Below are 21,286 nucleotides of genomic sequence, written 5' to 3' on the forward strand. Positions count from 1 at the left end.
GAAATAAATCAAATCTATCAGTCTTAAAGATTTAATTACAGTTTTGTTCTCTGCTGGTATACTGGATCCACGAGCATGCACTTGTAATATGAGGCCAATACATATCTCCATTGGACCCCTGGATCAATCTCTGCTGGCTCGTGGTCATAACCTCCCCCCCCCCCTCCCCCACCCCAGTGGATAAGTCTGTCTCTGTCTCTGTCTCTGTCTCTGTCTCTGTCTCTTTCTTTTTTTCTTCTCTTTTTTTCTCATCGAGGCACTTCCCCACTCCTCACACCAGCTCCTCTTTGCACATCTCACCTTTCAAATGAGTGTTCAGGTGGCTGAAATTTGGCATTGCTATATTTCTCCTTTTTTTGTACAGTTACTTATGATTGGATGGTCTGCAATTTCCTGAAAAGGCACAACTAGCAAGATATGTTGAAATTTCATTAGCATACACCGGATTGTAAATCTGTTTCAAACAAGTGGAAATCGGCAAAAACCATCTGGCCCTGAGGAAAATGTCGAATATGCCATATTCCTTCAAGTACCTCTTTATGCATGTGAAATTTGAAGGTATCATTTATGCATATTGGGCATAGTAACCTAGAAATTTGACGGCCAAACGACCTCCTTAGCCCCCAATATAGTGGGCAGGATGCACACACTCATTACGAGCCACAAGTGTTCCACCCGCCATATTTTTATGGTACAGGCAAATAAAATCTGTGTCCACAGCCAATGCCTGTTAGCAGCCTCCTGAGGCAGCCAGCGCCCGATATATTCAAAACAGTCAACTCTACATGGCCTTTAACTTGCAGGCCGCAACCAACATGATGCCCTTCCGGCAACGGTTGTCCTCTTGTCTGGGTCCTCTTTAACCATTTACCTGGGGATCACTTCAGCATCGTGAGCTGTCTGGGAATGCCTAAAATAGGTGTGCTCGAATTTCAATGCCAGAATGATTCATGATTGCATCATAAGTTTCACAGTTTTTAATGTCAATTTTCTGATATAAAAATGCATTCAAAGATAGAATACATTTTAGGTCTGGGGGTATTTTTTTTTAATTACTGAAGCAAAAAGCACTAAAAATGTAATGTTCAGTCCTGCTCGCGCCTAAACATTTTAGATGCAAATTTGATGCCCATTCAGAACCGACATTAAACCCAGGAAATTCACATGAGTTGCACTTGGAGCTATGTTGATGAGCAGCAGAAGGTATTGGAAAAATCGTGGAATCGGTGGAGCAGATCGAAGACATTCGGGCATAGCGTAAAAACAGACCTAAGCGATGTCCCTGAATTTCCTGCCTTTTGTGCTAAAAATCAGCATTACGCTGTACTTGGGCTGTGATTTAAGCATAAGATTTCAGGAAATTCCAGGCCTGTGTCTTCTTCCAACTGAGTATAATGTGCATGTTTTTACTAATTGCAGTCGATGAGTTTGGGTTGCTAAAATTCATGTAACGTGGACTTGGGCAACCCACCTGTGCAGAAAATCTCCTGATCAAACTGACTTCCAGAAGGGCCTAGGCCTCTCTCGTCTGAATTGAACATCCATTCTATTTCAAATTGTGCTTTTCTGTTCTTAATGTTTTTTCTGTCGTTTTTCTCTGCTTTTAATACATAATTTGTAGGTTACCAGAGTGGCAAAATAGTGTTTCTTAAATTTTAATTCCGTATCTTATACACTTTAAGTATGGGTTTAATTAGCTGAACCAACTAATTGAAAGTCATTTTAAAAAGCAATTTTCCTTTTTTCCAAATCAGCTAGTTTTGTTTTGTAACCAGTTGATTTTGTATATCAGATCAGCCATGATATCAAATGGCAGGGCAGGCTCGAGGGGCCAGGTGGCCGCCTACTGCTCCTATTGTGTTACTGTTTTGCCAGATGATCAACAAAATATAACACTTGGAAAAATAACTTTCTATGTCCATTATAAATTAAATTCTAATGGTAAAATGTTTACATTTGGATTTATTGTAAGGTTTTGGATGGTTAACAAAATAGATGACTTATTTTGTTTATAGCCATTTTAATTTTATTTAACTGTTGAAGCAAGACCAAATATTTACAAGTTTGTGCTCGCACTTGGTTAATGTAAATACAGGTACCAAAAGTAATGCAATTTACAGCAGCAGCCACACTGCAATCCATATACAGACGTTTTAAATGGTAGCGTTAAATTTGTGATGTATTGTTCAGCCTCGGGGATTTTACTAGCTACTATAACTACATTTTTATTGACTCACGTGGGGTTGCTGGCACAGCTGGCATTTATTGCCCTTGAGAAGGTGATGGTCAGTTACCATTTTAGAAGGTAGTTAAATCAACCACATTGCTGTGGGTCTGGAGTCACATATAGGCCAGACTTGGTAAGGATGGCAGATTTCCTTCCCTAAAGGACATTAGTGAACCAGATGTTTTTTATAACAATCTAGTGGTTTCATGGTCACAATTTAATTAACTCCATTTAAATTTCCCAGTTGCCATAGAGGGATTTGAACTCCTGTCTCGATTAAGAGTCCAGTAATATAACCACTATGCTACTGTACCCCTTTGAGGCTGTAGCAGTCCAGGTTGAGTTCATTTTGTTTCATTTTAAACAATACTTGGGTGTGTTATAGAGCCACTTGGTGACTACTGATGTATATAATAAAGCCATGTGCAGTGCAGTTCTTGCCTGGAAGCCATGTTGTGTAGTGCCTCAAGATAATACAGAATTGGCAATGAGGATGGGATTGCAGATTCCCTAGCTGAAGTTTTTGTTGGAGGATAATCCAACCAACAGAAGGAGAAGTGTTATAGTGCGACGTGGTTGACTACTGATGTATACAATAATAAAGCCATGTGCTGTGCAGTTCTTATCCCAAAGCTATGTTGTGCCGTTCTCTCTTTGCTGTGTCTCAAAATATCAAGGTGCTTTTACGTCAGTATGAAGCACTTTTTCGATGCATATCTAAGTAAAAATGGCAGTATACATATAAGCACAGCACTGCAAGAAATAGAAAACTAGGTAGTTCCACACAGTTTGGAGCTTGCACCTGGTGCAAATATCATTTAATAGTAAAATGTCGCAAGGTGTTTCACAGGAGCATTGTAAAACAAACTTTGACACTGAGCTCTGAGATATCAGGACAGATGACCAAAAGCTTGGTCAAAGAAGTAGGTTTTAAGGAGCGTCTTGGAGAGAGGCAGAGAGCATAATTAGACTGTGAATTCCATGGCTTGGGACTGAGGCAACTGATGGCACAACCACCAATGGCGGAGTGATTTAAAATCAGGGATGTGCAAGAGGCCTGATTTGGAGGAGTGCAGAGATTTCAGAAGGTTGTAGATCTTGAGGTTAGAGATTGGGAGGGGTGAGGCCATGAAGGGATTTGAAAACAAGGGTGAGAATTTTAAAATTGAGGCATTACAGGACCAGGTCAATGAGCGGGTGATAGATGAACAGAACTTGCTGCGAGTTATGAAACGGGCAGCAGACTTTTGAATGAGCTCGAGTTTATGGAAGATGGAAGGCTGGTCAAGAGAGCATTGGAATAGTCAAGTCTAAAGATTTAAAAAAAGCCATGGATGAGTGTTTTAGCAGTCAACCAGCTGAGGAATGGGCAGAGTCGGGCGATGTTACAGAGCTGTAAGTAGGTGAATATGTGGCTGGAAGCTCAGCTCTGGGTAAAGTACGACACCAAGGTTGCAAACGGTCTGGTTAAGCCTCAAATAGCTCCCAGGGAGACGGATGGAGTCTGTGCTAGGGAACAGAGTTTGTGGTGGGTACCAAAAACAATGGCTTCAGTCTTCCCAATATTTATTTGGAGGAAATTTCTGCTCATCCAGTATTGGATGACTGATGAGCAGTGTGAAAAATTTGAGACAGTGGCCGGATCGAGGAGAGGTGGTGGCGAGGTAGAGCTGGGTGTCAGCAATGTACATGTGGAACCTGACCTTGTGTTTTCAAAAGATGTTGGAGGGGCAGCATGTAGATGAGAAATAGGAGGGGGCCAAGGAGCTTGGGGACCCCAGGGGTAACGGTGCAGAAGTGGGAAGAGAAGCCATTGTGGGTCATTCTCTGGCTACGACTGGATAGTTAATAGAACCAGGTGAGTGCAGTTCCACCGAGCTGAATGAGGAGAGGATAACTCTAGCCTTGTATAAAACCACGTTTGGCCCTCTGGACCTCCTGCATACTTCAATTAGCTTATTTTTTAATGTAATTTTTTTTTAACCGAAGCAGTGCTCCTGTTCATAACATTCAAAATTAGCCACCTGGGCAGTGAAACTCGGCATTGAAGTACACATCTGCTTCTTTCGTTAAGCTTGGATAAACATAAGAGTGCATTAAAAAAAGTGGGGTCAGAGTAGGGAAAAATGGTAAAAAGGCAAAATTAAAAGCTCTATCTGAATGCACGCAGCTTTTGTTGATGAGTTGACTGCACAAATAAAAATAAATGTATGATCTGATGGCCATTACAGAAACGTGATTGCAAGGTGACCAAGACTGGAAACTGCATATTCAGGGCAGTTGACATTTTCGGAAGGAAAAGGAGGTGGGGTAGCTCTGTTAATAAAGGATGAGATTAGTGCAGCAGTGAAAAATTATATTAGCTCAGCTGATCAAGATGCAAAATCAGTTTCGGTGGAGATAAGAAATAATGGAAATGTCACTGGGGGCCAATAGACTACTCTCTCCAAACTGTAGCTACACTGTAGAACAGAGTATAAATCATGAAATAATAGAGGCTTGTAAGAAAGGTATGGCAATAGTCATGGGTGATTTTAATCTTCATATTGATTGGACAAATCAAATTGTCAAAGGTAGCCTTGAAGGAATGTATTCTGAGTGGTTTCTGAGAACAATAAGTTGTGGAACCAACCAGGGAGCAGACTATTTTAGATCTGGTAATGTGTAATGAGATTGGATGAATCTCCTAGTAAAGGATCTTCGTGGGAAGAGTGATCACAGCATGGTAGAAATTAAAATTCAGTTTGAGGGTCAAAAAGTTAGGTCTCAAACTATTGTCCTGAACTTAAATAAAGGCAATTACAAAGGTATGAAGGCAGAGTTGGCTAAAGTGGACTGGGAAAATAGATTAAAGGGTAAGTCAGTAGATAAGCAGTAGCAGACATTTAATGGAAATGTTCTATAACTCTCAGCAAAGATAGATTCCAGTGAGAAAGAAGGATGAACCATTGTGGCTAACTAAGGAAGTACCATCCGTGGCTAGCTAAGGAAGTAAAAGATGGTATCAAATTGAAAACAAAGGTATACAATGTTGCGAAGATTAGTGGAAGGCTAGAGGATTGGTACATTTTTTAGAAACCAACAAAGGATGACTCAAAAAATAATAGTGAGAAGATAGATTGAGTATAAACTAGCAAGAAATATAAAAACAGACAGCGGTAAGAGCTTCTAGAGATATATAAAAAGGAAGAGTGCAGCTAAAGTAAATGTTGGTCTCTTGGCCGATGAGTCTGGGGAATTAATAATGGGAAACCGGGAAATGGCAGAGACTTTGAACAAATATTTTGCATCAGTCTTTATGGTAGCATCCCGATAATAATCAAGGAGCTATTGGGAGGGGTAAGTTAAAACTATCACGAGAGAAAAAGTACTCTCTAAACTAATAGGACTAAAGGTGGACAAGTCCCCTGGACCTGATGGCTTGCATTCCAGGGTCTTAAAAGAAATGGCTGCTGAGATTGTGGATGCATTGATTGTAATCTACCAAAATTCCTTGGATTCTGGAGAGGTCCCAGTGGATTGGAAAATCACAAATATAATGCCCCTATTTAAGAAAGGAGTGAGGCAGGAAGCTATAGACCAGTTAGCCTAACATCCGTCATTGGGAAAATGCTGGAGTCCATCATTAAGGAAATGGTAGGACATTTAGAAAATGATACTGCGGTTAAGCAGAGTCAGCAATGGTTAGGGAAATCATGTGTGAAAAATTTGCTGGTGTTCTTTGAGCATGTAACGAGCAGGGTGGATAAAGGGGAACCAGTAGATGTTGTGTATTTAGATTTCCAGGAGGCATTCGATAAGGTGCCATATAAATAGTTACTGCACAAGAGGGTTGGGGTAATATATTAGCATAGATACTGGATTGGCTAACTAAGAGAAAACAGTTGGGATAAATGGGTCATTTTCAGGTTGGCAAACTAACTAGTGGTGTGCCACAGGGATCTCAACTATTTACAATCTATATTAATGACTTTGATGAAGGGACTGAGTGTAACGTAGTCAAATTTGCTGATACAAAGTTGGGCGGGAAAGCAAGTTGTAAAGACGCAAAGAATCTGCAAAGGGATATAGATAGGCAAAGTGAGTGGGGAAAAATTTGATAGATGGAATATAATGTGGGAAAATAGTAGGTTATCCACTTTGGTATGAAAAATAAAAAAGCTAATTATTTTAATGGGGGAGTGTTTGCTAGTGCTGTTGTGGAGGGGTTAAACTAATATGGCAGGGGGATAGGAACCTATGCAGGGAGACAGAGGGAAGTAAAATGGGGGCAGAAGCAAAAGATAGAAGAAAAGTAAAAGTGGAGGGCAGAGAAGCCCAAGGCAAAAAGTTGAGATAAATGGGTCATTTTCAGGTTGGCAAACTAACTAGTGGTGTGCCACAGGGATCAGTACTGGGACCTCAACTATTTACAATCTATATTAATGACTTGGATGAAGGGACACATTACAGCAAAAGTCTAAAGGGACGAAGTGTGTTTAAAAAGACAAGCCTGAAGACTCTGTGCCTCAATGTGAGGAGTATTCATAAGATGGGCGAGTTAACTGTGCAGGCAGCTATTAACGAATATGATATAATTGGGATTACGGAGACATGGCTCTCGGGTGACCAAAGCTGAGAACTCAACATCCAGGGGTATTCAACATTCAGGAAGGATAGACAAAGAAAAAGGAGGTGGGGTAGCATTGCTGGTTATAGAAGAAATTAACGCAATAGTAAGGAAGGACAATGGCTTAGATGATGTGGCATCTGTATGGGTAGAGCTGCAGAATACCAAAGGACGGAAAATGCTCGTGGGAATTGTATACAGACCACCAAACAGTAGTAGTGAGGTTGGAGACAGCATCAAACAAAAAATTAGGGATGCGTGCAATAAAGGTACAGCAATTTATCATGGGCGACTTTAATCTACATATAGATTAGGCTTACCAAACTGGTAGCAGTACAGTGGAGGAGGATTTCCTGGAGTGTATTAGGGATGGTTTTCTAGACTAATGTCGAGGAACCAATTAGAAGGCTGGCCATCCTAGACTGGGTGATGTGTAACGAGAAAGGACTAATTAGCAATCTTGTTGTGCGAGGCCCCTTGGGGAAGAGTGACCATAATATGGTGGTATTCTTTATTAAGATGGAGAGTGACATAGTTAATTCAGAGATTAGCGTCCTGAGCTTAAGGAAAGGTAACTTCCATGGTATGAGACGTGAATTGGCTAGAATAGACTGGCGAATGATACTTGAAGGGTTGACAGTGGATAGGCAATGGCAAACATTTAAAGAGCACATGGATGAACTTCAACAATTGTACATCCCTGCCTGGAGTAAAAATAAAACGGGGAAGGTGGCTAACAAGGGAAATTAGGGATAATGTTAAATCCAAGGATGAGGCATATAAATTGGGCAGAAAAAGCAGCACACCTGAGGACCAGGAGAAATTTAGAATTCAGCAAAGGTGGGCAAAGGGTTAATTAGGAGAGGGAAAATAGAGTATGAGAGGAAAAATGCTAGGAACATAAAACATGACTGCAAAAGCTTCTATAGATATGAGAAGAGAAAAAGATTAGTGAAGACAAACGTAGGTCCCTTGCAGTCAGAATCAGCTGAATTTATAATGGGGAACAAAGAAATAGCAGACCAATTGAACAAATACTTTGGTTCTGTCTTCACGAAGGAAGACACAAATAACATTCCCGAAATACTAGGGGACCGAGGGTCCAGCGAAAAGGAGGAACTGAAGGAAATCCTTCTTAGTCAGGGAATTGTGTGGGGAAATTGATGGGATTGAAGGCCGATAAATCTCCAGGGCCTGATAGACTGCATCCCAGAGTACTTAAGGAAGTGGCCCTAGAAATAGTGAATGCATTGGTGACCATTTTCCAACAGTCTATCGACTCTGGATCAGTTCCTATGGAGTGGAGGGTAGCTAATGTAACGCCACTTTTTTTAAAAAGGAGGGAGAGAGAAAACCGGGAATTATAGACCGGTTAGCCTGACATCAGTAGTGAGGAAAATGTTGGAATCAGTTATTAAAGATAACATAGCAGCGCACCTGGAAAGCAATGGTCCAAGTCAGCATGGATTTATGAAAGGGAAATCATGCTTGACAAATCTAGAATTTTTTGAGGATGTAACTAGTAGAGTGGACAAGGGAGAACCAATGGATGTGGTGTAATTGGACTTTCACAAGGTCCCACACAAGAGATTGGTGTGCAAAATTAAAGCACATGGTATTTGGGGTAAGGTATTGACATGGAGAGAGAACTGGTTGGCAGACAGGAAGCAGAGAGTCGGGATAAACGAGTTATTTTCAGAATGGCAGGCAGTGACTAGTGGGGTGCCACAGGGCTCAGTGCTGGGACCCCAGCAATTTACAATATACATCAATGATTTAGATGAAGGAATTGAGAGTAATATCTCCCACGTTTGCAGATGACACTAAGCTGGGTGGCAGTGTGAGCTGTGAGGAGGATGCTAAGAGGCTGCAGGGTTACTTGGACAGGTTAGGTGAGTGGGCAAATGCATGGCAGATGCAGTATAATGTGGATAAATGTGAGGTTATCCACTTTGGGGGCAAAAACACAAAGGCAGAATATTATCTGAATGGCAGCAGATTAGGAAAAGGGGAGGTGCAACGAGACCTGGGCGTCATGGTTCATCAGTCATTGAAAGTTGACATGCAGGTACAGCAGGCAGTGCAGAAGGCCTTCATAGCTAGGGGATTTGAGTACAGGAGCAGGGAAGTCTTGCTGCAGTTGTACAGGGCCTTGGTGAGGCCTCACCTGGAATATTGTGTTCAGTTTTGGTCTCCTAATCTGAGGAAGGACGTTCTTGCTATTAAGGGAGTGCAGCAAAGGTTCACCAGACCGATTCCCGGGATGGCAGGACTGACGTATGAGGAGAGACTGGATCGACTGGCCCTGTATTCACTGGAGTTTAGAAGGATGAGAGGGGACCTCATAGAAACAAATAAAATTCTGACGGGACTGGACAGGTTAGATGCAGGAAGAATGTTCCCGATGTTGGGGGAGTCCAGAACCAGGGGTCACAGTCTAAGGATAAGGGGTAAGCTATTTAGGACTGAGATGAGAAGAAACTTCTTCACACAGAGTTGTTAATCTGTGGAATTCTCTTCTGCAGACAGTTGTTGATGCCAGTTTGTTAGATATATTCAAGAGGGAGTTGGATATTGCTCTTACGGCTAAAGGGATCAAGGGGTATGGAGAGAAAGCAGGAAAGGGGTACTGAGGGAATGATCAGCCACGATCTTATTGAATGGTGGTGCAGGCTCGAAGGGCTGAATGGCTTACTGCCCCTATTTTCTGTGTTTCTATATTACAAAATGCTGTGGTACAGAGAGATGTGGGGGTCTTTGTAAATGAAACACAAAGTTAGCATGCAGGTACAGCAAGTAATTCGGAAGGCAAATGGAATGTTGACATTTACTGCAAGGGGGATGGAGTATAAAAGTAGAGAAGTCCTACAACTGTACTACTTCTTACAGTCCCCTGGAGTCGATGACTTGTGCCCACACTAAAATGAGTTCTAAGTTGACATGAGACCAATGAGGGATCGACAGTCTCTGTCACAGGTGGGGCAGACGGTGGTTGGAGGGGGGGGTGGATGGGGTGCTTGATTTACGGTATGATCCTTCCGCTTTTTGTACTTGGCTTCCGCGTATCCCGGCGAAGTGGCTCAAAGTGTTCGGTGCCTTCTCGGATGCTCCTCTTCCACTTTGAGCGGTCTTGGGCCAGGGATTCCCAAAAGTCGGTGGGGATGTTGCTTTTTTCAAAGAGGCTTTGAGGGTGTCCATGAAACGTTTTCTCTGCTGTCCTGGGACTCGCCCGCCGTGACATAGCTCAGAGTAGAGTGCTTGTTTCGGGAATCTAGCACCGGGTATGCAGGCAATGTGGCCCGTTCGTCGGAGCTGGTCGAGTGTGGTAAAAGCCTCGATGCTGGAAAAGTTGGACTGAGAGAACGCTGACGTTGGTGCGCCTATCCTGCCAATGAATTGGCAGGATTTTGCGGAGGCAGCGTTGGTGGTACTTCTCTAGTGCTTTGAGGTGCTTGCTGTATATAGTCCATGTCTCTGAAGCATATAGGAGGGCAAGTATCACTACTGCTCTGTGGACTTTGTGCCGGATTTGAAATCCTGGTCTTCGAACACTTTTCCTCAGGTGGCCGAAGTTTACACTGGCCCACTGAAGCCAGTGTTGGACTTCGTCATCGATGTCTGCCCTTGCTGATAGTAGGCTCCCAAGGCATGGGAAGTGGTCCACATTGTCCAAGTTCTCATCGTGGATCTTGATAACCGCAGTACTGTGTGGTGGGGGCAGGTTGGTAGAGGACCGTTGCTTGATGTGAGGCCCAGAGTCTCGTATGCTTCAGTGAAGGTGTCAATGATGGTTTAGAGTTCAGACTCCAAGGGTGCACAAACTCGAGCATCACCTGCATATTGTAATTCAATGACAAAGGTTGGAGCAACCTTGGATCTGGACTGGAGGCGCGGAGGTTGAACAATTTCCCACTTGTCCTGTAGATTAACTCCACTCCAGCGGGGAGCTGGTTAAGGGTGAGATGAAGCATTGCAGCGAGGAAGATTAAGAATAGCGTTGGTGCAATGATACAGCCTTGCTTGACCCTAGTCTGCACTTGTATTGGGTCTGTGGTGGATCCGTTGGTAAGAATCACGGCTTGCATGTCATCGTGAAGCAGGTGGAGGATGGTACCGAATTTTTGAGGACCGCCAAATTGGAGGACACTCCATAATCCCTCGACAGAGTCGAAGGCCTTTGTGAGGTCAAAGAAAACTATGTACAGAAGTTGATGCTGCTCCTTACACTTTTCTTGGATTTGTCTCAGTTGAAAATCATGTCCGTTGTGCCCCTTAGTAGGCAGAATCCATATTTGTGATTCTGGGAAGAGCTCTTCAGCCACTGGGAGGGGACAATTGAGGAGGATTCTTACAATGATTTTCCCTGCGGCAGACAACAGGGAAACTACTCTGTAATTACTGCAGTCGGACTTGTCCCCTTTCTTGATTATGGCGTCTGATATCCCCTGGCATCCTCTCCTTCCAGATAAGAGAGATGAGGTCATGGATTCGCACAAAGTGTACTTCTCCGCCATGCTTTAGTACTTCACCGGGGATTCCATCTGCTGCTGAGGCCTTATTGTTTTTCAGTTGTCTGATGGCCTTTTTAACCTCATGCCGGGCTGGGTTTGTGCTGAGGTGGTGCCGGGTTACATGCTGTGGGATGAAGTCAAAGACCTAGGGCTAGAAATTGGTCTTTTGGTGATATCGGTAATTTTTCGGCATTTTGCGCCAAAAATACCATTACAAATACCGCTATTTTTTTAAAGGCATAAAATTGGCAACAAAATGCGCTCGATGGTGAAAATGGCCGTTGGACGAGGATTCAGAATGAAAATCACAGTCCTTGCCAACTTTAGTCCGAGGCTGATTACTGCTAAAAAGACAGGCCCTAGGAAGGGGGTAAAACGTGCAAAAAATAAATCTCAAAACATTTACAAGACCCTTAACTAAATAATCACTGCAAAGGAATTAAAAAATAAAAACTTTTAACTTACCTTTTTTGCAGGTCTTCATACTTACCGCTGTACCTGGGGCTGCAACGCAGGCTTTTCTCGGGCGTTTTTTTTCGCGCCAAATGGCCAATTTAAAGCGATATATCTTATTTTGGTGTTGCACGATGGCGGTCCGTTTTTCAGTGGTATTTCAAAACCGCCAGCGCACAACTTCATCAATTTAGGTAGACACCTTTTAAAGTCAAAGGTGAAATATCACCGAAAAAATTAGCGCAAGACTGACCAATTTCTAGCCCAGAGTCTTGGTTGAGAAGATCCTCGAGGTGCTCCTTTTAGCAGAATCTCCTGGTCGTTCTCATCGAACCAGTCTTAATGTTTTCTGGTAGAGTAACCGAGTCGCTTCGTAGATGCAAATTCAAGTGGACCTGAGGGCGGACCAGGCACTTTGAACGCTCTGTGGCTTTTGTTCATTGGAGGGCGTCAGGTTGGCTGAGAGGTGTTGGCTGAATATGGCTTTCTTCGCAGGGTCTTTGACTGCATCGTCGTTGATTTTTTTAAGGCAGCATTTCTGTTGCCCGTGCCGTTTTGCGGTTGCGTTGATGGAGATAATAGAGCGGATTAGACAGTGGTCAGTCCAGCAGTCGTCAGCTCCAGTCATGGCGCAAGTGATGTGGATGTCCCTGCGGTCCCTCACTCGGACGATGACATAGTCCAGCACATACCAGTGCCTAGGGCGAGGGTGTTGCCAGGTGACCTTGTACTTGTCATAACCAACACTATTTTGTTAGATAGACAAGACCAGTTCTGAGTATTTTGTCAGGAGGAGGATACCATTGGAGTTGATTTTCCCTGCTCCTCCCTTGCCAATCACTCTTCTCCAGATATTGTGTCCTTTCCAACTCTGGCATTAAAGTCGCCAAGGAGAATCAGCTTGTCGCCCGTTGGGACTCGGGGCAGGGATTGTTCAAAACTGGAGTAGAATTCCTCTTTGGCCTTGACCGCAGCTTCCAGGGTTGGGGCGTAGGCATCGAAGACCATAGCATACTAGTTCCGGGTTACAGTGAGCCGCAGTGTCATGAGGCGTTCGTTTATCCCATAGGGGGAATTTCTAAGTTGCCAAACTAACTCATTTTTGATGGCGAAACCACCCCCTTGGAGTTTACAACTGTACCACATCTTTGGTCTCCTTATTTAAGGAGGGATATACTTGCATTGAAGGCAATTCAGAGAATGTTCACTAGGTTGATTCCTGAGATGAAGCGGTTGACTTATGAAGAAAGGTTGAGCAAGTTGGGCCTATACTCATTGGAGTTTAGAAGAATGAGAGGTGATCTTATTGAAACATGAGACTTTGAGGGGGCTTGACAGGATAGATGCAGCGAGGATGTTTCCCCACATGGGGGAATCTAGAACTAGGGTGCATAGTTTCAGAATAAGGGGTCACCCATTTAAAACTGAGATGAGGAGGAATTTCTTCTCTCAGATGATCATGAATCTTTGGAATTCTTTACCCCAGAGAGCAGTGGAGGCTGGGTCATTGATTATATTTAGGGTGGAGATAGACAGATTTTTGAACGATAAGGGAGTCGAAGGTTATGGGGAGCGGGCAGGGAAGTGGAGTTGAGGCCAAGATCAGATCGCCATGATATTGAGTGGTGGAGAGCAGTCAAAAGGAGTCTAATGGCCTACTGCTGCTCCAATTTCTTATATTACAGTTGGCAGTGCAACTTGGGTCTGCCCAGCAAGAATCACAACCTAAAGATACCAGTCTCCATACACTGTCTGTTGTACAACTGTATAATTAATTTAAGTTCAGTGATTTTCAGTGTCATGCAAAGAACTCCAGTAAGTGGTTTTGGATGCAATGTTGCTTTGTGACCCAGAAAAAAATTATGTTTGTACATAATGCATAAATAATTTTAGTCCATCTGTATATAAAAAAGCCCACATCTAGCGCACATTGAGGCTGAATTTGCGGCCCCTACAGGCGCGTACGAGGTGTGCACGTGCCCGTAGGGGCTGCACATGTTCCGGGGTTTAGGCATGCATTGCACATGTTCCGGGGTTTAGGCACGCACTGCACATGTTCCGGGGTTTAGGCATGCATTGCACATGTTCCGGGGTTTAGGCACGCACTGCACATGTTCCGGGGTTTAGGCATGCATTGCACATGTTCCGGGGTTTAGGCATGCATTGCACATGTTCCGGGGTTTAGGCACGCACTGCACATGTTCCGGGGTTTAGGCATGCATTGCACATGTTCCGGGGTTTAGGCATGCACTGCACATGTTCCGGGGTTTAGGCACGCACTGCACATGTTCCGGGGTTTAGGCATGCATTGCACATGTTCCGGGGTTTAGGCACGCACTGCACATGTTCCGGGGTTTAGGCATGCACTGCACATGTTCCGGGGTTTAGGCATGCACTGCACATGTTCCGGGGTTTAGGCATGCATTGCACATGTTCCGGGGTTTAGGCATGCATTGCACATGTTCCGGGGTTTAGGCACGCACTGCACATGTTCCGGGGTTTAGGCACGCACTGCACATGTTCCGGGGTTTAGGCACGCACTGCACATGTTCCGGGGTTTAGGCATGCATTGCACATGTTCCGGGGTTTAGGCATGCACTGCACATGTTCCGGGGTTTAGGCACGCACTGCACATGTTCCGGGGTTTAGGCATGCACTGCACATGTTCCGGGGTTTAGGCATGCATTGCACATGTTCCGGGGTTTAGGCACGCACTGCACATGCGCCTAAACCTGGAACTTGCGATTGACAGATTGTACGAAATTTTCCAACTTCTGCCCAGCAAATGTCCGTGAAATTTTTACGACCGATGGCCTGTTTGTTTCAGCCTAAGACTTTTAAAGGACAGAAATACACACTTTTTTTCAATAATTCAAACATTTAAAAACCTGTGAAATAAGCCAAGTTTTTAGACCCTTTCAAATGTTAATTTATTTTTTTAAAAATTAAATTTTTGTTTTAAATAATTAAATTCCATTTTGATTAATTTTAAGTGAGATGGTTTTTAAAATTTTATTTTAAGTGTTTGTGTATTTTTGGGGGAATTCCTATTCATATTTGATCCAGGAACTCACCACAAGTATGAAATGGGAATACCCCTACTTTGGTTGGGCCGGCCCACGTAATCCCAGGGACACTTGAGAAATGCCTACGTCCCTGGGATACGTGGGCTTCTACACAGGCCTACATGTAGAGGCCCAGGACCGCAAGTCTCCAAACCTCCCGGTAAGTTCGTAGATTTTTTTTTCAGGTCGGCGACATTCGTCACCGGGAAGCCTCTCATCCACAATTTCTACACCAGTGTCTTTCAAAATTCAGAGGTCATAAGTGCATGTGTGTAAATTTCTCATACTTCCACCTGATTTTCTCAAATTTTAGCTTCCTAATCGGTGCTCCAAGAAAAATCTTATCAATCCAATTAAATCACTAAGGGGGAAAAAAATCAAACCTTTTGGCCACAATAAATCAAAACTGTGAAGTGATGGAAATTTTAATGAAAATGCAGAAACTGAAGCAGTCAAAGCACTGAAATATTTTCCCAGATATTTTGCTTATAACTTTTTCCATAGTAACTGAAAACTATAATATTTTAAAAGACAAATTATATTTCATAACATCATTAAACTTGGTTATAACACTTTTTTTGTCTTTGACTACCTTTGTTAACATCTTTATTTTGATGCATTAGGCTCTCAAACTTGGGTTGATATTATTCTTCCCAGAATACTTACTTTGTCAGCTCATGGGATTTATCAACTGTACTTCCCAACTTGCTGCACACTGCTAATAATGTCTGGTGTGAAGAATCTTCCACCGTGCATCGCTATGATTCTCTAAGACAGTATCTGTCCTCAGGCTATTGTAATATTTATTGGTTTATTGCACCTGATTTCAAAATAAGCAGAGGCATAAACTTTTCAGACCTGAGATTATTTCACACGTAAATCACTTTCAATTGTTTATTTTATTTATTTCAATGGAAGTTGGCTCAGAGAGGAGTTGATGCTTGAGTTAGTTTATACTGAGAATTCAAAAATAATTTACATGATTAATTTTTTTTCTCTGCTAACTTCAAAACATACCTTTCCTCTGATAGTCCTGAATTTGTTTTCCAAATCATTTGAAAATGAAATGGAAGAGGAATTTTAGAACCTGTAATTGAGTTATTCATGGGCAAACTATGATCCAATGTGCTTTTTGGAGAGACAGAATGATGGTTACAGCACATATGACTTATTTTATTTATTTAACAAAAGAAAATTGTTCAGATGTATTTATCCAACTGCAGGGAACAAAGGAAACCCTATTTATTTTCCAGGAACCAAATGCTTGTTTCATTATCTTTGGGCAGAAGATCTTGAAACTTCTGTCCAAACTGTTTCTATGGCGATGTGCACCACACCCTCACTTCCATGCTTAAGCATCTTCCTCTGCTTACAATCACATAACGTAAGAAAATAAGAAATAGGAGTAGGCTGTTCAGCTCCAAGAGCCTGCTCCACCATTCAGTAAGATCATGCTTGATCTTCTAACCTTTGCCTGTAACCTGGTATGTTACATATATATTATTCATTCTGATAAATTGTGCCCAATCAGTGATATTTGTCTCTCGTTGTAGGTGGTCCGAGATCAAATCAGCCATTGCACAGTCAAGCTGCGCCAAACAACTGGTCTGATGGAATACTGTCTGGAGGTAATTAAGGAGAATGACCCCAGCGGCTTTTTACAGGTCAGTGTGTCATTGCCAATGCTCCTGTATTACTGATTGTACTATTGAATGATATTCAGCAATTTGCATGGGTTCCCCTGGAAAAACAGTCAAAGATTTTGCTCCTGTCTCTTATAACTAGATACAGCATGTGCTTGGGGAATTGCTAAATTACCCATACATCAATATGGCCTCCTGGCTCTCATAATGAAAGTCTTCGTGCCTTTGATTTTTGTGTCTGTGTGCAATCAAACCCATATGCAGAAATAATTCCATGAACTTGTATAAATATGTATTTCTCTGTCATGTATGGATTATTTCCTCTTTTTAAACTCTTGCATAATGCACATTGTCCGATGTTTGATTTAATTCTGGTCTCATTATTGACTACTAATAGACAAGCTACAGTAACTGCAGACTGAACAAAAAGGTATCCAGTTGTCCGAAAGACAATTGTGTGACCAATTTCAATCTGCTGATTTTTCTTTAAAGTGAAAGATACTTCATGGGATGCCAGTAATTATTTTTGAAATCTAGTATTGTATCTATAATGACATGCGTATTACTTATAGATGTGAGTGTAATTCTGACAGGTTAACTTTGTTACCAGATATCAGATGCTTTAATAAGACGCGTACACTTTATCGATGAACAGTGGGGAAAAGGCATACTCCAACCTCGCATGAATACTGACTTTGATTTAACCCTGGACAATGCACCACTGCTACAATCTATCCTTCAGCTGGACTTCGTACAGATGAAAAGTAAGGATCAGTCTACAGAAATGTGGCCTGAGTGTTGAGTATAAAAATTGCTGAAAATATTCTTTGGCCAGATAAATCAACCCTGTGTCCACAGCAGATATCATTTAAAATAAGTTGGCCAGGAAATTGATCGTTTATTTTATAGCTGTTACTCAACTCTATACATCCTCCATTTCCATACTTTTGAAAAGAGTACTCTCACATCTTGAAATTATAGCAGAAATAAAATTAGTGATCAGTAATGGCCTATAAAGTAACAAAGTTACATAATGAGTAGTGTGACAATCTGTGTGTTTAGATAGCAGCAAAACATTTATTTAAAATTTGAGTGTGGGAGGAGGAGAAGGGAACAACATTTTTGCATGTTTGGAAAAGCTTTGTTTAGAAAACAAAATTTGATCAGCAAAGGAAATATGTCCAACTTCAATTAAAACATTTTTAGACATGTAATCCATTTAAAAAAAAAACAAATTAGTCCCTATGGAGTTTTTTTTAAATGTGCTCCTCTACATGAAAGTGATAGCACATCTCAGGACTCTGGTTCTGATCTGATTCTTATGCAAACCAGGAGGCCACTTGTGCTTCACAGTAGATGTTGTATAATGCTATTCTAAAGTTCCTTTTTTTTTAATGTCCAGCAATGTGTCTTGGCCCTAACCAGAAGAAACATAGAAAATAGGTGCAGGAGTAGGCCATTCGGCCCTTCGAGCCTGCACCGCCATTCAATGAGTTCATGGCTGAACACGCAACTTCAGTACCCCATTCCTGCTTTCTCGCCATACCCCTTGATCCCCCTAGTAGTAAGGACTACATCCAACTCCTTTTTGAATATATTTAGTGAATTGACCTCAACAACTTTCTGTGGTAGAGAATTCCACAGGTTCACCACTCTCTGGGTGAAGAAGTTTCTCCTCATCTCGGTCCTAAATGGCTTACCTCTTATCTTTAGACTGTGACCCCTGGTTCTGGACTTCTCCAACATTGGGAACATTCTTCCTGCATCTAACCTGTCTAAACCCATCAGAATTTTAAAAGTTTCTATGAGATCCCCTCTCATTCTTCTGAACTACAGTGAATACAAGCCCAGTTGATCCAGTCTTTCTTGATATGTCAGTCCCGATATCGCAGGAATCAGTCTGATGAACCTTCGCTGCACTCCCTCAATAGCAAGAATGTCCTTCCTCAAGTTAGGAGACCCAAAACTGTACACAATACTCCAGGTGTGGCCTCACCAAGGCCCTGTACAACTGTAGTAACACCTCCCTGCCCCTGTACTCAAATCCCCTCGCTATGAAGGCCAACATGCCATTTGCTTTCTTAACCGCCTGCTGTACCTGCATGCCAACCTTCAATGACTGATGTACCATGACACCCAGGTCTCGCTGCACCTCCCCTTTTCCTAATCTGTCACCATTCAGATAATAGTCTGTCTCTCTGTTTTTACCACCAAAGTGGATAACCTCACACTTATCCACATTATACTTCATCTGCCATGCATTTGCCCACTCACCTAACCTATCCAAGTCACTCTGCAGCCTCATAGCATCCTCCTCGCAGCTCACACTGCCACCCAACTTAGTGTCATCTGCAAATTTGGAGATACTACACTTAATCCCCTCGTCTAAATCATTAATGTACAATGTAAACAGTTGGGGCCGCAGCACAGAACCTTGCGGTACCCTACTAGTCACTGCCTGCCATTCTGAAAAGTACCCATTTACTCCTACTCTTTGCTTCCTGTCTGCCAACCAGTTCTCAATCCACGTCAGCACACTACCCCCAATCCCATGTGCTTTAACTTTGCACATTAATCTCTTGTGTGGGACCTTGTCGAAAGCCTTCTGAAAGTCCAAATACACCATATCAACTGGTTCTCCCTTGTCCACTCTACTGGAAGCATCCTCAAAAAATTCCAGAAGATTTGTCAAGCATGCTTTCCCTTTCACAAATCCATGCTGACTTGTACCTATTATGTCACCACTTTCCAAATGCGCTGTTATGACATCCTTAATAATTGATTCCATCATTTTGCCCATGTGTGACGACTGTGCGCGGTGTGATGTGATGTGTGAAGAGGTTCTCTAATGTACCAGGGTGTATTTGTTTATGGAAATAATGTATTAAATATTCAAAAATGTTAAAGTAAAAATGAATAATTTGGATATAGACTACAGTATTGTTAAAAATGTGCACTCGTGTTAACATAAGCACGTGTAACCATGAGTTGGAAAATCTCTCCTAGGTTTCTAAAATTTTATATTTTTTTAACCTATTCCATAACTATCGAATTTTTTTATATAGCTTTTTTGAATCATCACTGTTAAGCTGCTGTAATTAATTTTTCCAAGTCCTCTTAACTGAAATAAAGAAAGACTTGGATTTGGCCTTTCACGACCACCGGACGTCTTAGTGCTTTACAGCCGATGAAGTACTTTTGGAGTGTAGTCACTGTTGTAATGTAGGATATTGAACCTGAGGTAGGATGCCTCAAGTATAATCAATTCTAAGAGAATTTGGCTTTTATGAAATAAGAGACTGTAAAGCAGTTTTTCTAGATTACTCTGTAAGCAAGTGGATAACAGTTCACACTGTCCTTCTATTTTTATGACCTTTTCTGTAATTTAAACTTATGCATTTGCAATAACATTAAAACTTAATGAATTTTAGTCACAGTTTTAAAAAAGACCTACAATATTACACAATCTTAAAGGAAAACATTTCCAACATTTTTGGATGGATCAACAAAGACAATTAGAAAAACTAATGTTTCCCAAAGGCTTAGTTTTTTTTGACCAGTAATTAAAAACATTGCAGGTTTGTTGTATTGTATGTATATGATGTCAAGAATTGATGCAGTAGCTGATTTGACATTTGCTCCTTTTAGTTAAGGTCATTGTAGCTAGGCAGCCAAAATAAAATGAGTCTTTGTTAAGACTGCATTAGCAGGTGGGAATTAAATGACCATTTAAAAGGAATGCACTGTGGAATAGAGCGTGAGCATGGGTAAGAAATTCTATTATTGAAATTGAGCTGCCCATATTGTATCTCTGCGGCAACCCCAATGTAAATTTGGTAGATTTATTGGGACCAGTCACCAAGAAGACCATTTTTTTCCTCTGATTCTTCCTGGTCACTGGTCTCAGCCAATCCTACAAACTTACATTGGAGCTGCCACCAGGTGCACAAGATCGATATATCAGGGAACAGTGGCACTCTTGGGTCAACATAAAAGCAGCTTTGGTCATGGGTTTGCACCAATAAGATTATGTCATGAGCTGTGGTTGGGGGGTGGAGGGAAAAGGTTGTGAATATTTGACTTCTGCATAACTATAATGTAGATTCAGTAATAAAGGACAATTTCAGGAGTCATGAAGATCCCAGTTACCAGCCCAATTGAATGAATTAAGCATGTGTAGAGGTTAACTAGACAGTTTCGTTTAGATTTATAAGCTTTGCACACAAGTCAGAAGATATTTCATGATGTATGTCAAACCATAAAGTTAATGATGTGAAGTGTAATTTAAAATTTCAATCATTTATCTGCTAATATATTTGTCATTTGCATATTTCACAAGTTTGAGGTCATATTGCTTTATCCTTTGATTTTGTTCAGGGTTTGTAGCGAGTACTACACATATTTGCTGGTACCTATTTTAGTGATTTTATTTTTCATTTTGAATTCTTGTTATGAACCTCAATGCTAACACCTGGACGTTCTGCTTTCCTGTATGATTCCACTTCATGTGGAATATTTGTTGCAGATTTCCACTAATCTTTGTGTGGAAAAAGTGCTTCCTGATTTCATTCCTTTAAAATTATCCCCTCCTTTTTCTGGATTCCCCCACCAGAGGAAACAGCTTATCTACCCTATTGAATCCCTTCATCACTTTAAACACCTAGATTAGAATATCCCTCAACCTTCTAAACACATTCATTGCATTTGTGCTTCGCTACTATGCAGCGTTTTGCTTTTATTATTTCTTTGATTTAAAATTTAAAAAATCATCATTTAAT

At 41.7% G+C, this 21,286-nt stretch overlaps 1 protein-coding gene across 1 annotated transcript in view; it reads left to right on the top strand.

Moving 5' to 3' along the window:
* Nucleotides 1-21,286, top strand: part of trim9 (tripartite motif containing 9) — a 180,442-nt gene that overhangs the window by 63,323 nt on the left and 95,833 nt on the right. The window contains exons 4-5 of the mRNA XM_070877493.1: nt 16,419-16,529; nt 17,119-17,272. Coding sequence (XP_070733594.1) covers nt 16,419-16,529; nt 17,119-17,272 — 265 coding nt within the window. The remainder of the gene's footprint in view (nt 1-16,418; nt 16,530-17,118; nt 17,273-21,286) is intronic.

This window comes from Pristiophorus japonicus, chromosome 4, assembly GCF_044704955.1.
Source record: "Pristiophorus japonicus isolate sPriJap1 chromosome 4, sPriJap1.hap1, whole genome shotgun sequence".
NCBI classification, from domain to species: Eukaryota; Metazoa; Chordata; class Chondrichthyes; family Pristiophoridae; genus Pristiophorus; species Pristiophorus japonicus.